Source organism: Aquarana catesbeiana, linkage group LG13 (genome assembly GCF_042186555.1).
Source record: "Aquarana catesbeiana isolate 2022-GZ linkage group LG13, ASM4218655v1, whole genome shotgun sequence".
Lineage (NCBI taxonomy): Eukaryota > Metazoa > Chordata > Amphibia > Anura > Ranidae > Aquarana > Aquarana catesbeiana.
In genome coordinates, this window is record NC_133336.1 from 160760183 (window position 1) to 160778836 (window position 18654).

The window sequence follows — 18654 nt, forward strand, 5'->3', positions numbered from 1 at the left end:
AGAAAAAACATGGAGAGAAAAAGAGGGCAAACAGCCGGACAGGATTCTTCAAAGAAGAACAAAACAGTTTTTTTAGCAAAAAATAATCACTTTATTATAAATAATTCCACCATCTAGAAAAGATTTTTCAAAAGATAAAAAAGATACCTCCACAACATAATTATGTAGAATGATAACGTTATCAGAACATGGATAGCATCACCAACCACACATTCATTCAAACCCCAATCAAACCCCAATTCAAACAGATGTCAGCTGAGTAGCAGTTAGTACTTAGTACGTAAGAAAATATGTCCACTAGTAGTATAAGTATGTTGGAGCTCAAAAATTAAGCCTATTAATCATTTGGAATGCTCATGTATCTGCAGCTGGAAACTTCTGTATAGTATAAATAAATACCACTTTCAGAAAGTCTTGTAATGAAAACCACAGGACAAAGAGATATACACATAGTTTTGCCAAAACGTAGTTTGTGATAAAGTGAAAAAAGTGCTTTCAAAGGGGATTCGTTTCTCATATAGAGTTATCATAAAGTTATTTCTCTAAATGGAAAATGGCACCAACAACACTTGTATATTCACACACTGAAGCCAGAAAACCAGCAGTATAACAGGACATATAGGGATGAAGATGTACGGGAGTGAATTCCCTTTGCTTACCCTGACCGGTATGGATGTACACAGGGGAGAGATATAGGGTCAGAGAGACCAATAAACTGTGTCCTTACTGGTGGCTTGTGGTCCGTTGGAGAGAAATCCGGGTGTTAATCACCAGACCCCTGTAGAGTTATACATGGGGAGGGGGAGAAAACGAGGAGAGAAATCACCTTATTCAACTTATATATGGGGTCGAAAAGATCAGAAGATTATATCCTGAAAAGCATCCTGCTGTCCGTGGTATGAAGGAATGTCCGTTGCTGTTTGATAGAGATCAGCCTGTGAGTCTATCAGCTGATCCAAAGGAATGTCTGTTGCTGTATGATAGAGGTCAGCCAGTGAGTCTATCAGCTGATTCAATGGATGTTTAAGGAATTCCACAGCGGTCTCCACTCAATCCAAAGGTGCACAGGGGTCAGGGAGAGCTTTCCCACTTAGTTGGAGAGACCTATCTGTGTCCTGTGGTGTCCAAAAATGGAAAGTGGGGAGGGGGGGAGAGAAGGTGGGGGATTTTTCTTGTTGCTTTTAATCCATGTTCGGTTTAAAAGAAGCAGTTAGTGCAGAGGCATCATGCTGACGCGTTTCCTTCGATAAACAAAATTCTTCAGAGCCATCCCAGAGAGGATATTGGATTGGTGCCATAGTGTATCCTAAGGGTTCCCCTGAAAAAAAATTTGGGCTGATAGCAATCTCTCCCATGCCCCCTGGCTCCCCCAGGAAGGTAGAGGTTTGTCTAAGCTCACCTCTCCCACAGCTATTAATGCCTTGAAACGGTGGGATGCCATAAATAGTCAGGGTCATCTTGCCTCTCAATTCTCTCCTCTTACTCGCCTTGGGGGCTTCCCCTGGTTTGCGCCGGGGGAACACCTCTCCTTTTTCCGAAACTGGGCAGTTGACGGGGAGATGCGATATGGCAGATTTGTGCAAGACCACAGGTTACTGACTCTGGCTACTCAGAGCATAGTACGCCCATTTTCCTCTGGACGACTGGCGCTACAAGCAGATCCAGCATTTCCTTTGGAGCCTGCCCCAGGCAGTTCGATCTCCCACCTCAGCGTCCCCGTTCGAAAAATGATGCATGTCAACCTCAGCGATTTCTTATTCCATTTCTGTGCTGTATGAGATATTGCAGTCGCTGGAGACTAAGGGGAGGCCTGCTTATATCAGGGTGTGTGAGAGGGACCTGCGTTATTCACTGAGAGCCAACTTGACCACCTTTACCGCCTTACCCACTCTAGTTCTGTTGACACAAAAATGCAGGAGAGTGGTTAGAAGATACTTACCCGTTGGTATAGCTTTCCCTCCAAATTGGCTCAGATCCACCCAACTGTGTCAGATGCCTGCTGGAGGGAGTGCGGACATCGGAGTACATTCCTACACATTTGGTGGAAGTACCCCAGGCTGCGACCCTACTGGCAGGACATTAGATCCCAAGTCAAATAAATTCTAGACATTGAATTACCTATTTCCCCATCGGAACTCCTGCTTCATATCCTGACCATTTCTCTCAGTCATTATCATAAGTCCGTACTGCCCCACCTTTTAAATGCAGCGAGGAGGATAATTCTGTTTTTTCAGAAGAAACTCAGATTCCTAGTCGAGCAGAGTGGATCCGCCAAGTGAACGATATCATGGCTCCAGAGGAATGGATGGCGACATACAGGGATTGTTACGATAAATTTTACGGTATCTGGGCTACTTGGATACATCATGTCAATAAAACAGCGGCGGGCTCTCAGTCGGCTCAACCCCATTTGACTCTTACACCATGAACGGTCGGGTCTCCCCGAGACCTCTGCCCCTTAAGGGCCGCTAATTGTTTTGAGCAGACTGAGCCCTCATATTTCTTTAAAACTTGTCAAGCCTGTTATTGGTATGTTATATTATGTAGTGAAATGTGCTGCTCTGTTCCCCACACCTTCTTTTACCTGTCCCCACCTCTTTCTTCTTGTCCTTATCTCTTCGCTTCCCTTTAACCCATTTCTCCTTCTAAATATCTCTCGATTTATATCTAAGTTTAAGGTATTGAGTCTTCATAGGTTCCATTGTATGTAGGGGGATGCGAGAATTCACATTGTGATAGTGTTCATCAGGTGTAACATGGTTCTGATACTTCTTTTGTCTCAACACCCCTCATTTGGCTAATCTCATATTTTTGCTGTTACCTACTTGGACTTGTTTATTGTCTATATTGGTCTAAAGTCTGTGATTTTTTTTTTTTTTGTTTGAAAAATTTAAGTAAATAAAGATTACATAAAAAAAGTGTGCACCACAAGCCTTGGTGTATGCAGGGGGGGGGGGGGGGTCATGATGGACGCAAGGGCAGCATGGTAACGCTTGTGCATGCTAGACTGAATGGAAATCTAGCTTAACAGTAACGCAAGGCAGTTGTGGTACATACTTTTTTTATGTAATCTTTATTTACTTAAAAAAAAATTTTACCTGTGTAAAACCCCCTCCATGTCGTATGTATAAATGAGGACACTAGGGACTACAAACTCTTGCTAGTGTCAACTTCCACTGCCTGTGGCACCATTACCCAAGTGGTTGGGGTGGGGAAAATCTTGATACATGACATCAAAGTGGGACAGGACTCTTCTTTATTTTTCAAAATGGCGAGTATGAGAAGTGAGCTATACATACAGCCCGTAACTTGTGAAATGTGTAATTTTATATAATAAAAGGGGCAATACAAAAAGTAATGGACGGTGATGATAAAAATAATGTTGATGTAAATGTTCCAGATCTACAGTTGACCTCTGGGGGGACCTTCCCTATTACCACAGGTTGAGATCGGGGAAGATGATGAAGACTTCATCCAATCTGGAGTTATCCAGACTTGGATTTGTCAAGGGGAGCATCTGCCACTGCCTGAATGAGAGATCCCTCACTTATATAAAGTTACTATTGCTAATGGAGTTACACAAATGCCTCATGCTAAAAAGAGCTTTCCTCATTTTCCAGCTGATTGTGATTTGCCATATCGAGTTACACAATTCCATGGTCAGGTTTTAGAGCAGTTGCTAGCTCTCCTTCATATACCCAGATTGTACAAGATTTAGCTTAAAATGATGCATTGGGAGGACACTGGGGGACCTGAGAAAACAGAGGCACGGATAACCAATCAGTTTTACTAGCTGAGGTTGAGGGCTCGTTCACACCACAACATGTTCAAATCTGTGCGATTTGCTGTGGGTGTCAATATAATCCTAATGGCACCTTAAATGCAGATCACAAGCACAGTGAGTTTGCCTGCACCAGATCGCCTGGTATTGCAATGCGTTTTTGAAATGTCATGCACTACTTTTAGTACGATCCAGTGAGCTTTTAGCCCATTCAAATTTGAATGGGCTGAATCACACCACACTGAGTCGCATAGAAATTGCACAGGAATGCGGACTAAAAATTCATGTAAAACTGTATAGCATCCCAGAAGCTCATAGAAAGGCCATATCCAAATAAGTTAGAAGAATGCTAAAACTTAATGTCAATGAGGATCGCAGAGTAAATGGCCAAGCCCAGTTGTCAATGTCAAATGACACTCTGCAGTTCTGCAACGAATTTGGAAAACCTAAATCAAGTATCTAGGTTTGACCCCTAACCCATGCCCAGGGTGGATGAATTGACAGAGAGGTTGGGACTAGCCCAACATATCACCACACTTTAGCCTCACCATCTCACAGAAAGATCTGTGTATTCCTGAGAATAGTTGGATACAATCAGATGTTTGTGTCCCTATCTTTGCCACCATAGCCACATCACTAACCAGCCTAACACAGGGACGGAAGCCTGTGATGATACAGTGGAATGCTGATGCCAAGAAAGCTTTTTTAAAACGTAAAGTTGCATTAATCTACCATTCAGTGCTGGTTTCCTCAGATTTATTCATGGAGTTAAATAATCTAGACAGACAAGAGAGGTTTTAGGAGCAATCCTGTTCCAAGAGGTCATTTGGGAATGCAGCCCATGGTTTTTCTCTGCAGAAAGTGGAGAGCCTGTCAGAATATCCAAATTAAACACAATATTTAGGGATACTTTACGGGCCGGGTCATACCAGAAACTGCACTTGCAATTGTGCGATTCACACGCAGTTTAGTGCAGTGCGATTTGAGCCCATTTAGTTTAAATAGGCTGAATAGCACCAGACCAAAAGTAGTGCATGGGGTGTCATTAACTTAACATTGACACTCGCTGCAGATCGCAACTGTGGTGCATTTTAAATGCAGTGCGGGAAACAGGCACAGAATTTGGGTTTCCTGCATCGTGTTCTAGTGCGAACTGGCCCTAAAAATGACATTTTTATTGTTGTCTTTGATCTTCAAAGCAATGTTTTTACCCAAAATCTGTTTCGGAAACTGATAAAAGGTGCTTTTCTTATCTAAACACACTGGGTGAGGGGGGACATAAATCGACAGATCAGGCTGCCTGGTAGTCAGAAAAGTCTATAGAGTTTTTATGTTTATTTGCAACCCCTATGGTTGCAATTCTGGAGAGCCAATTGAGACAATTTTGTACAGGTCTCTGACAGAATTACCACTCAACACTCAAGAGAAGACTTTCGTCTTCCTTTTTCAAGACTGGAAAATTTTCAAGATAAAGCTCAATTTTACTCAAAACAAATCCACAATTAGGCTCTGCTAACATTATCACAATGCCGCAACACATGTTATCACAACACAAGCCAATGCATGCTACTTCCACATTTGTGGTGTCATGCAGGGCACCCACTTACTAACCTGTGTAAAAAAAGATGTATATACTTTTTTTAACAAATATGGTAAAGATGTATATACGTGCCTATTTTCAGCTCACTCCAGTCTGGTCACGTGTTCCCCTATGTCAGCCAGCGGCGGCTGCAGGGAAATGAAGAGAATACCTGACAATGGTTGTGAAAGCCTGGAGTGATGATGTCATGATAGGCTCTCATGGTACAGCCATTGTCGATGGTCCCTTCTATCTGCTGAACTGGTTGCTGGCTGAAACAGGGCAGCTGAATCACATAACCGGAAAAGGCTGAAAATAGGTAAGTATATACGACTTTTTTTACAGGTTAGGTAGTACAGGTGTTAGGAGGAGAAGAAACATCTTTAAGACTAGTTAAGCTTTAACTTGAATTCTACTTTAAAAGGTAACCAGTCAGAGGATGGCAAAAACATTTGACCTAAGTAAGTAAGCAGTAAGCATAAAACTGGCTTTGGACTCATCCAATAATAAGAGTTCAAGAAGCAAAGCACAAATACTGTTTGCAATTGCAAGCCCAAATTACTTCCTGACTATTGTTAGTGAAATGTCATCACCAAAATCAGATGGGTAGGAGAACTGTGGAAAAAATACAAAATGGTAGACGCAGAATCAGCCATTGTAGGAAAACAGTTATTTGCTGTCCAAGTCGATCATATCAAACTAATCATTTGCCTATTGGGAGAGAGCCACTGCAGATTTTTAATTCTCTACTTGTTCTCTACTTGAGGTGATTCAGTTCGCATTTGTAGCGCTATACAAACCATTCATTCATTTATGTAAGCTCCCTTTGTCTCATATTGGAAAAAAATTAAAAAGAGAGACAACTATTACAATGGTTTAAGATAATAATGCATATTATTAATTTAATCAGTAATAGTTATATCATACCTTAATATCTTCTATTTCATCTGGCACAATTTTATACGCAGATATAGTCCCGCCCAATCTAAAATTGGAGACATAAATCTCATTACTTTTCACATTCAGGAGAGGTGATAAATATTTTTGCATATATAATCACATGAAATATATTGTATGTTGAAAGTAGTATACTTTAGGCTTTTATTTAGTAGGTTATGTGAACCAGCTTGAAAACACCTTTCAGTAGTCTAACGACAATCAAATTCTAACATCTGACCAGATACAAATGATTATTGCAGAATATTGCTCTTTGAGATATGCTATTAAACAAAAGCCTAAGAAATAGTTTTCACCCTTTAAACTATTTTAATTTATTATCCAGAAATATTAGCACAACCTCAAGAAATAAATGCTTAGTCATAATTCGAAAAAAATTCTGAAAATAAAACAATTTTCAAAAAACAATATAACTCAGCATATGTATCTGAATTATAAAATGATCAGCCATAACATTATCACCTCCCACTATAACCCAGTGTTTCTCAACTCCAGTCCTCAGGCTTTCCATTATTTTGCACATGTGATTTGATCAGTTTCACTGCCTTAGTAATTACCACTGTTTCATCTGAGGGAAATCCTGAAAACATGACCTGTTGGGGAGCCTTATAATAGGCTTACCTGTAGGTTAAAGTGGTAGGTTAAAGTGGTAGTAATGGGTTTACAACCACTTTAAAGATATGCTACTTGCGGCTTGGTGCCAGATACCACAGCATACCTTCAGAGGTCTAGTGGAGTTTATTCCTCTACTGGTTATGGCAGTGTTTAACTCCAGTCCTCAAGGCGCCCCAACAGGTCATGTTTTCAGGATTTCCCTCAGATGAAACGGTACCGTGAATCTCCTAAACTATTCACTGAAGAAACAGCTCGCTCGTGTTGTGTCTTCAGCAGCTGTGCCGTGACCGGCGGCACCCAGGCATTCGCAGGAGCTTCGCCCAATCACAGCACCGGGGTCCGCAAACCCAGAAATAACTCCGGGAGACATGTCACCGATCACAGTGGTGTACAGGGACCGCTGCAACAGCTTCGTTCTAAGGTAAGTATTTCATAATGAGCTAGTATGCGATGCATACTAGCTTATTATGCCTTTGTCTTGCAGGTTGTTTTTTTTTTCTTTTCTTTTTTTTAGAGAGTTTACAACCACTTTAAGTCCTGTAATTTGCAAGGTGAGGGATCAATGGATTGGACCCCAATGGATTCGCTTTACTTGTCAGTGGTCATAATGTTATGGCTATCGGTGTACAAGGTACATTATAAAACATACAGAGCAATGGAGACTGTATGCATTAATAGATAGTACAGTAATTTAGTATGTCATAAAATGCATTATTACAATGAGCAGTGACACACAGATCAAAGCAGAGACACAATGTCCACAAGTAGCCACATATCACACTAGTCACACAAGCATTATACACACACACACATATATATATATATATATATATATATATATATATATATATATATATATATATATAGTAAATTCCTGATTTCCTTAAATTGTGCGATCAGCTATTAACGTGTAACTAATCCGACAATAGTAAAAAACACTCTGTATATGCAGTAAAGCATGCTTGTTATACTCACTGTGAAAATTAAGGGGTTCCTCTGCATTGTGTAAAAAAGGCTATTTGACCCTTTAACCACTTCAGCCCTGGAAGAATTTACCCCGTTCCTGACCGGGCCATTTTTTGTGATACGGCACTGCGTCGCTTTAACTGACAATTGCATGGTCATGTGACGTACCCAAACAAAATCTATGTCCTTTTTTTTCCCACAAAAAGAACTTTCTTTTGGTGGTATTTGATCACCTCTGCGGTTTTTATAAATAAAAAAGCCAGAGAATATTGAAAATACCAAATATTTTTTACTTTTTGGTTCAATAAATATCCCAAGTTCAAAAAAAAAAAAAAAAAAAATGTCTTCCTCAGTTTTATATTCTTCTACATATTTTTGGTAAAAAAAAAAAAAAAAATGCAATAGATGTATTGATTGATTGGTTTGCGCAAAAGTTATAGCCTCTACAAAATAGGGGAAAGATTTTTGGAATTTTTAAAATTTTTTTACTAGTATTGGCAGAGATCTGTATTGAGAATTTTATCGAGATTTTTATCGAGACTGCGACATTGCGGTGGACAGATTGGACAATTTTTTGGGACTAGTGACATTTATACAGCGATGAATAGCCACTGATTACTGTATAAATTTCACTGGCAGGGAAGGGGTTAACACTAGGGGGCAATCAAGGGGTTAAATGTGTTTCCTCAGTGTGTACTAACTGTAGGGGGGATGGGACTGCCTGGGGGAGGAGACCGATCATTGTGCCTATATATGAGGAACACACGATCAGTCTCCTCTCCCCTGCCAGAACAGGGATGTGTGTGTGTTTACACACATCCCCGTTCTGGCTCTGTCAGGAGCAATTGTGGGTGCCCGGCAGACATTGCAGCCGCCGGGCATGCGCATCGCTCCTCAGTGACACGAAGGCGTGTGCACGCCCCCTATACCCCTTAAAACTGCCACTGTACAGCTATGGCGATTCACGCAGGGGAGCCTTTCTGCCGCCGTCAAACGATGGCGGGCGGTCAACAAGAGGTTAATGCACAGATCCTCCCCCTCCTGCACTCTCCCCTTGGACAAGTCCGGATGTGACCCAGTGTGTGGAGTGAGTCTGCCCATGCTCAGATTGGTCTCTATTGCTGGAGAGAACATTTCCTGTGAGGCTTTTTTTTTTTACTGGTCATGTGCCAATCAGTGCTGGCCAGACAGAGGCTCAGATGTCAGTCAGCATCAGAAGACATGTCAGAGGAGAGTGAAACCTCCTCCTACAGGAACATTCAGCCCTCGGCCGGACACTTCTACACATCACGTGACCGATGTATACCGTTCGTCAAAAAAAATATATAGCGGTTTTATTTTAATGGAGAACACATTTTTAGGATGTGTGTACTGTGGGGGGTGCGGATGCATTATTGTTACATTCATCGGTTTAGTAACACTTTCGGTTACATGTGAGTAAAAAGGACAGCTATACAAAATCACAAAGCGTAAGAAAAAAATAAGCAGTAGATAAAACTAAAAAAGAAAAAAAAAGGAGTTTAACCATATCAAATATAGAAAAATATAGAAACATCTGGAAAAAATATACAGGTGGTTGGCAAAATAATGGGAAACAAAACAAAAAGCATTTTCGTTTTAAAGAAGATGTAAACACTAATTTTATATTTTTGCTCCTAAAAGCACCCTGTATCATAAACAATTGCGATATTACAAGTTAGTGTATGTAAAAAGAAGTAAAGCGCTGGATAAATAAATCATAAATAAACTTAATGTGAATATTTACCAAAAAAAAAATGAATAATAAATTAAGGTTGATAGTAAACTGTGATCAAAAATTGTGAATAAATGTATATCAAAAAACCTAATATCCATAAATTATAAAACAAATAAAGAATGATGAAAGTGACCTCGCTGCAGAAATATATGTGTGACTTCCACCACAGCAAACGCTTGAAACGATTCAAGGCTTAACAAACTTTTAAACACAATTAGCAAAATGTTAGTGTCCATAAATAAAGCAAAAATTAAGAAAGTGACTGCGCTGCAAAGGTATATGCGTGACTTCCACCGCAATAAAAGCCCACCACCTTAGAAAGATTAAAGGCTTACCAGATAGCCCTTAATAAAAGGCATGATGACACCAACTCTAAATCTTTGGGTACTTTTTCCTCTTAGTAGATGAGTCTCATCCAGAATGGTGGGTGCGTGTCAGCAAGAGACTACTTCATATAAGCCATATGCCTCCACTAGCGGTCCAATGAAAGGGAGACCGCTCTTCTGATTTCCTCCGCTCACTGCACAGAGATAGGGAAAGGAAGAAGCAGGTTCATCCCCCTCTCCAGTATGCACAACCCCTGTACCGTCTGATCCTCTGCAATCTGGACAGCAGCCACCGAGCCTCGCTCCCGGCTCCAATACACACTTATTTAATCCTCCTCCTCTGTACTTCCCTGCTTGGAAGTAGTGCTGTTGATATTATGATCTTTTTGAAATCACTTCCTGTCTCCATGCATGCACTCATAAAACAGTTGCATGTCACTTTTGGGGAGGAGTTTGCTTATGATAACGGTGGGCAATGTCTGCATAATTTGTGTTGAAACGATCACTTGTAGCCTCCTTCTTAAGCGCACGTGACAGGCTATGAATAAAGAAGCAAAACGGAGAGCCAGGGATGCCAAGAGTGTTGTCAGTCTAGAACAGTACAAGGACCTTCATGGCAGAATTACCAGTTATTATTTTAATGAAAGCTGCCTAATTAAATACACTGAAAATTATGTTTGAAATAACATTGACATGTTTATATACGGTTTTAGTGAGTTGGGTTTACTTAAACTTTAACAACTTGACGCACAATCCCATACCTGGTATGTCATTTTTTTTTAGAGAGATAGTCAGCTTTCTTGTAGATAACTAACGGCTTGATCGCTATTACAAGCAGTGAGAGGGGACATCCCCACCTTCCACCGCTCTCTTGGGATCTCCTGTCCCACTGGGAGACCCGAGCATCCAAGCCGACACATCCGTCAGCCGCTCGGACAGCCCAACCAAGCCGGGATCGGCTTTGATGGGTTGTTCATAATGGTAACCCGGAAGCGATGACATCACATCACTTCCAGTTTACCTGGATGATTCCAGTGCCCTTTTTACATAATGAAAAGCATTCAAACTATCGATCTCCGTGTTTATGCTTTCATGTGCAGAGGAGGGATTTGGTGTCTTATTGCCCCAGATCCCTCCATAAAGAGTACCTGTCACGTGCGTATTGCTGTCACAAGAGAAGTTTACATTCCTTGTGACAGCAATGAAATTGATTCCAAAAAATATTTAAAGAAACAGTGCAAAACTAAAAAAATAAAGAATAAAAAAAAAAATTAAAGTGCCCCTGTCCCCCCATGCAACGGTGAACGCATGTGTCGGTCCACACACACACAAACAGCGATCATCCTACACGTGTGAGCCATCACCGCGAATGTCAGATCATGGGCAGTAATTCTAATTGATCACCTGTAAAGCGTCACCTATGAAAAATAACATTTACGTACTTTGTTGTCGCTGCATGGGGGTATGCAACTTTAAAGCATGACATGTTTGACATTTACTTACTTGGCATATTATCATCTTTTATATTGTAAAAAAACAAAAAACGGGCTATGTATTGTGTTTTTTTGCATTCAAATTCAAAAAAGTGTATTTTTTTTTCAATAAATTGCGTTTAAAAAAAAAAAAAAATACTGTGGGACATAAAAAAAATGGCAAAACCCACCAATTTATTCTCTAGGGCCTCTGCTTTAAAACAATATATAATGTTTTGGGGTTCTAAGATATTTTCTAGCAAAAAAAAAAAAAAAAGATTGTTACATGTAAACAAAAAGAGCTAGAAAAGTCCTGGTCTTTAAGTGTTTTAAAGTATAACAAAAAATAACCTTTTTATCATCTTAGTTTTGGATAGAGTGGAGACAGATTAGAACACCTCTCAGGTATTTATCGCCATCTGTGTGCCAGTTAGGGAGATTCAGTCTATTTTTCCTATTTACAATTATCGCCAGGAGTGAAATTAAAATACCACATTTTGAGGTAGTACCAGAACAGGAATAGAGGACACAAGTTCTGGAGGCAACCAGGAATCCCTCACTTTGGAGAGATTTAATTTAACTTTCTATTTTATCTATGGGACAGGAAGTGAAGGGAAATCACCCCAACAGGATGCAGATAACAAAAAATAACCTGACCAGAGTTATAACCGTCTTATTCTAAGTAGCTAGTTCACAATATGAAACACTGTTGCAAAAGATGATGAAGATGATGTACCTCGATTAGTCATTCATATGAGATTAATTTATTTTGGCACTAAAATGTTTATGGTTTATTTCATTTTCTGGGTCAAAGCCTAAGTTTAGGTAATTTTTTTTTTAAATCAGCACAAGGGATTGTACTTACACTAAATGAGAAGTGTTCCTTGTGCTGGTGGCTGCTTTCTAAAACTGGCCATATATACGGATTGAAATCCAGCTGGTTCAGCAAGGACCAGCCAAGTTTCGATCCATGTATGGCCGTTCCAGCTCAAGATTACTAGACCGACTTCTCCTGAACGCGGCTGTTGTAAAATTTGTGTTCGATGAGCGCATGCAAGCAACCATCTGCGTCTTGATCAGTGTGTTCTGACAGCAGAGTCGTCCCGCTGTCAGAATACAAAAGCGCAGCGGGGAGTATGTGGATGAAGCAATCCGCTCCGGTTTTTTTTTCTTTGAGCAGTCCTCTTTAGTTGGCTTCAGCCTTCTCCCTCCATGGCATTAATCTTTCAGTGCTGGGAAGGTAAACACAGCACCTGAATCTATCAAAAAGCAATTGTCAAGAAATCAGACTACAGTGCCTTGAAAAAGTATTCATGCCCCTTTAAATTTTCCACATTGTCACGTTACAACCAAAAACGTAAATGTATTTCATTGGGATTTTATGTGATAGACCAACACAAAGTGGCACATAATTGTGAAGTGGAAGGAAAATGATAAATGGTTTTCAAACTTTGTTACAAATAAATATCTGAAAAGTGTGGCGTGCATTTGTATTCAGCCCCACTGAGTCAATACTTTGTGGAACCACCTTTCGCTGCAATTACAGCTGCAAGTCCTATTGGGTATGTCTCTACCAGCTCTGCACATCTAGAGGGTGACATTTTTGCCCATTCTTCTTTGCAAAATAGATCAAGCTCTGTCAGGTTGGACAGAGAGCGTCTGAACAGCAATTTTTAAGTCTTGCCACAGATTCTCAATTGGATTTAGGTCTGGACTTTGACTGGGCCCTTCTAACACATGAATATGCTTTGATCTAAAACATTCCAGCGTAACTCTGGCTGTATGTTTAGTGTCAATGTCCTGCTGGAAGGTGAACCTCCGCCCTAGTCTCAAGTCTTTTGCAGACTCTACGATTCTGCTAAGATTGCCCAGTATTTGGCTACATCCATCTTCCTATCAACTCTGACCAGCTTCCCTGTCCCTGCTGCAGAAAAGCATCCCCACAACAGGATGCTGCCACCACCACCATGTTTCACGGTGGGGATGGTGTGTTCAGGGTGATGTGCAGTGTTAGTTTTCCGCCACACATAGCGTTTTGCTTTTAGGCCAAAAAAGTTAAATTTTGGTCTCATCTGACCAGAGCACCTTATTCCACATGTTTGCTGTGTCCCCCCACATGGTTTCTTGCAAACTGCAAATGGGACTTCTTATGCCTTTTTTTCAACAATGGCTTTCTTCTTGCCACTTTTCCATAAAGGCCAGATTTGTGGAGTGCACCACTAATAGTTGTCCTGTGGACAGATTCTCCCACCTGAGCTGTGGATCTCTGCAGCTCCTCCAGAGCTACCATGGGCCTCTTGGCTGCTTCTTTGATTAATGCTCTCTTTTCCCAGCCTGTCAGTTTAGGTGGAAGGGCCATGTCTTGGTAGGTTTGCAGTTGTGCCATACACTTTCCATTTTCAGATGATGGATTGAACAGTGCTCCGTGAGATGTTCCAAGCTTGGGATATTTTTTTTATAACTTAACCCTGCTTTAAACTTCTCCACAGCTTTATCCCTAACCTGTCTAGTGTGTTCCTTGGCCTTCATGATGCGGTTTGATCACTAAGGTTCTCTAACAGACCTCTGAGGGCTTCACAGAACAGCTGTATTTATTCTGAGATTAAATTACATACAGGTAGACTCTTTTTACTAGTTAGGTGACTTCTGAAGGAAATCGGTTCCACTAAATGATGTACAAGTGAATGTGAGGGACGACATCACTAATAGAGCAAGGGAGGAGGTGGAATCCTTATGGGTAAAGCTACAAAGGGAGAAAACTAAGGGGAAAGTAATACTGGGAGTATGCTATAGGCCCCCCAACCAGAGGAAGGAGGGGGAGGCAGACCTCCTATCACTGTCTGGATTAGCGGAAAGGATGGGAAGTGTCATTATAATAGGGGATTTTAATTATCCAGACATAGACTGGGCGGAAGGAACCACACATTCATCTAAAGCTCACCATTTCCTAAATGTCTTAAAGGACAATTTCATGGGTCAGATGGTAATGGCACCAACAAGGAACAATGCGTTACTAGACCTACTGATTACTAACAATACAGACCTGATCACGGATGTGGAAAAACGGGGAAACGGCGATCACAGATCAATTTGTTTCAGTATAAATCACACAAATAGGAAACATAAGGGGAACACAATGACACTGGAATTCAAAAGAGCCAACTTCCCTAAACTACGATCCTTGCTAGAAGATACTAAATGGGATAAACCTTAGGAACAAAGAAGACGGAGGAAAAAATGGGTATGCTTTAAGAGCATATTAAATAAGGGTATTAGCCAGTGCATCCCAATGGGAAATAAATTTAAAAGAGCTAATAAAAGTCCTGGATGGCTTAACTCCAACGTAAAAATGCATATAAAAACAAAAGAGAAGGTCTTTAAGTATATAAATAGTAAGAAAGGGAGGCGGCCAGATCATATTGGTCACATAAAGAATGATGAAGGGAATCTGGTTAGTATGGATGGAGAGATGGCAAAGGTATTGAATTTATCAGTCTTCACGAGGGTAACCAAAACTGCAATGTTTATTATGACACGTCACAGGAAGCACCCTCATGACCAGAGGATAGAATTAGAAATTGACTTGAAAAACATAACATTATTAAGTCACCAGGACCAGATGGCTTGCACCTGAGGGTCCTTAAGGAACTCAGTAAAGTAATTGCCAGACCACTGTTCCTAATTTTTACAAACAGTGTACTGACTGGAATGGTAAATGGTACCAGCAGATTGGAGAAAAGCCAATGTAACACCGATATTTAAAAAAGGGCCAGGATACATCCCTGAAATTACAGACCAGCCTAACATCAATAGTATGCAAGCTCTTGGGGGGGGGGGGGGTGATAAGGGACCATATACAAGATTTTAGCAATGAAAATGGTATCATTAGCAGTAATCAGCATGGATTCATGAAGAATCGTTCTTGCCAAATCAATCTATTAACCTTCTATGGGGAGGTGAGCTGCCATCTAGATAAAGGAAGGCCTGTGGATGTGGAGTATCTGGATTTTGCAAAGGCATTTGATACAGTTCCCCTTAAAAGTTTACTGTACAAACTAAGGTCTGTCAGTATGGACCAAAGGGTGAGTACATGGATTGAAAACTGGCTACAGGGGGAGTTCAGAGGGTAGTGATAAATGGGGAGTACTTGGAATGGTCCAGTGTGGAAAGTGGGGTCCCTCAGGGTTCTGTCCTGGGACCAATCCTATTTAATTTATTCATAAATGGCATGGAGGATGGGATAAACCACTCAGTGTCTGTATTTGCGGATGATGCTAAACAGGGCAATAATTTCTCCGCAGGATATGGAAACCTTGCATGAAGATCTGAACATATTAATGGGGTGGGCAACTACATGGCAAATGAGGTTTAATGTAAAAAAATATAAAATAATGCATTTGGGTGGCAAAAATATGAATGCAATCTACTCACTAGGGGGAGAACCTCTGGGGGAATCTAGGATGGAAAAGGACCTGGGGGACCTAGTAGATGACAGGCTCAGCAATAGCATGCAATGCTGTGCTCCTGCAAGCAAAGCCAACAAAATATTGGCATGCAGTAAAAATGGATTAACTCCAGAGATAAAATGATAATTCTCGCACTCTACAAGACACTGGCCCTGCCGCACCTGGAGTATGCCATCCAGTTCTGGGCACTAGCCCTCAGGAAGGATGTGCTGGAACTGGAGAGAGTCCAGAGAAGGGCAACAAAGCTAATAAAGGGACTGGAGGACCTTAGTTATGAGGAAAGATTACGAGCACTGAACTTAATCTCTCTGGAGAAGAGACGCTTGAGAGGGGATATGATTTCAATGTACAAATACAGTACTGGTAACCCCACAATAGGGATAAAACATTTCCATCAAAGGGATTTTAAAAAGAGACGCGGCCATTCACTAAAATTATAAGAGAAGCAGTTTCTCATCCCATGAAAGGGGGGCAACTTTCAATTTTTAAACACAAACTATGCTTGTTATGTAAATCGGGAATCCTTATCTTATATGGTTAGAGATCAGTGGACCACCCCACCCCCTGCTTTTTTTTCTGTTCAAATTTTTTATTGGTAACAATCAACAAACATCAATATGTATTCATTTGAAGGCAATGAAAATTACAAAGAGTGTAACGATCAAGAAATACAAAGGGGAATGTCTTGGTTGTGAGGATACAGAGTAATGTAGGGTTACACAAGCATATATATGTTAACGTATTCCAAGGAGTTCTAGGACGTTGGAGGCGAGAGCCTATTTTTGCAGTAAATACAGAAGAGAAGAGTCACTCTGTGAGGTGGAAGCGAGGTGACTGTAAGAGATGTTACACCAATAGATTACGTTACCAATGATGTGCATTGGCTAGGGGAGTGAGTAAGAGAGAGGAGGAAAGAACAGGTGAGGAAAGGAAGAAAGAGAGGAGAAGCAGGAGCTGCAAGGGAGGGCGGTCAGGGGGAATGCACAGGCCTTCATCTCGTTGTGCAATAATCTTGGAAGGTCGGGGGGGGGCTAAGGTTCCAAGAGAGTTTTGTCAAAATCTGGAGGTAAGAAGTGCTCTATCCAGGGTCGCCAAATTTTGAGGTGGTGGGGGATTCTATCTAAAATTGTGGCCTCAATTTTGCTATGTATCAGAGCTTGGGTGATTCTATTTTTGACATCTGTATTTAGTTTCAGGGTTTTCCAAGCTCTAGCTATCGTTTGCTTGGCCGCAGTAGTGAGTTGGAGAAGGATGCAGAGCTGGGCTTTAGTACAGTCCAATGTGACATGGTTTAATAGTGCAAGGGATGGGTCTGGGTCTAAGGGAACTCTAAAGGAAGTAGAAGCCATATGAAAGATTGTCGTCCAAAAGTGTTGTGCGACAGGGCACGACCACCATATGTGAGCGTGTGTGCCTCTCTCACCACAACCACTGAAGCATACTGGGGGATAGTTTGGCAAAAATTTGGAGACACTTGCCGGAACTAGGTACCACCTCATGAGGACTTTGTAGCTTGCTTCGAGTGCAACAATATTTTTGGGAAGTGCGGTGCGGTGTGTAATCCTCTGCCTGTCTGTGTTTGGAAAGCTCTGTCCTGCCCCAGGAGGAGGATTACACACCGCACCGCACGCCATAGGATTCACCTGTTTTCCATTATTACACGCTTTGGATAGGATGGTGCACTGACGCACCTCAACATTGTGAGTACCCTCCTGGAGGGATTGTTTTTATGGCTTTTTAATTAAATCCCTGGCGGTATTATGCTATGTAGTCTCCTTTCTTTCATATATGTCACCATTTGAGCGAGGTACAGATCATCACCAGCAGACCCTGTATGAGCCCTGGAGTGGCTCTAATGCGTGTTTTGACACTGTTTAGCCACTGTGTCACACGCTCTAAGGTGAGCGCAATAACCATTGGGGGTCACTGGAGAGCACTGGAGCATGCCATAATTTGCACATCTTTTAAGAAGAGCATGAGGAATAATTAGCACTTTTTTAAAAAGAGCATGAGGAATGCCTACTATTTTTCTGGATACTATTGTGCACTTTGAATCATGTATTCTTATGAATTGATTTGGACTGAGATATTTTTATGAATTGATTTGGACTGAAATATTGGACACTTCATTTATTAAGTAGCACCAAAAAAATAATTTTTTGAAAAATTTTTTCTTTCACATTTTTGCATGTTGCATGCTGCTATTTATTTGAATATTTAGTTGTGGATTTTAGTCACTTTCGTCACAGGCGTTTGACACTGTTTATTACTTATCAATATTGTATATATTTATTATATTTTTCCATCACGTATTTACAGCTTTTAACGCATACACATATATCCATTTTATTTTGTCACATACACGGTATAAAACGTGGTTAGTGTGTGCAGCTGAATAAGGTTTAATAATTCACATTTGAGGCATTAATCCATCTGTGGCTCACAAGATCTTCGCACTATTTTTGGGTTGGGTTGCTAGTCAGCTTTATTCCAAGATATGGTATTGATGATGCGGACCAGGTGAAGGGAAAATTTTCCCGTAGATGATTGAACTACGTCTGTGGGAGGGACACGTTGAGGGCCCTGGATTTGGACTGATTGACCTCTACTGTTACTACTGAAAATTTGTCTAATGTATGAATAAGGTTTGGGAGTGTTGTGCGAGGAGAAGTTATAAATAGTAAAGCGCTGTCGGCGAACAGGCACATTTTATGGGTTGTGGAAGCAACTTCCGGA

General features: G+C 40.9%; 1 protein-coding gene across 27 annotated transcripts in view; it reads right to left on the reverse strand.

Annotated features, from left to right (window-relative positions):
• The window catches only part of GPHN (gephyrin), an 877053-nt gene that overhangs the window by 548423 nt on the left and 309976 nt on the right, over positions 1-18654 (reverse strand). For all 27 annotated transcript variants that reach the window (XM_073610658.1, XM_073610659.1, XM_073610665.1 and 24 more), the window contains exon 3: positions 6288-6345. In XM_073610658.1, coding sequence (XP_073466759.1) covers positions 6288-6345 — 58 coding nt within the window. The remainder of the gene's footprint in view (positions 1-6287; positions 6346-18654) is intronic.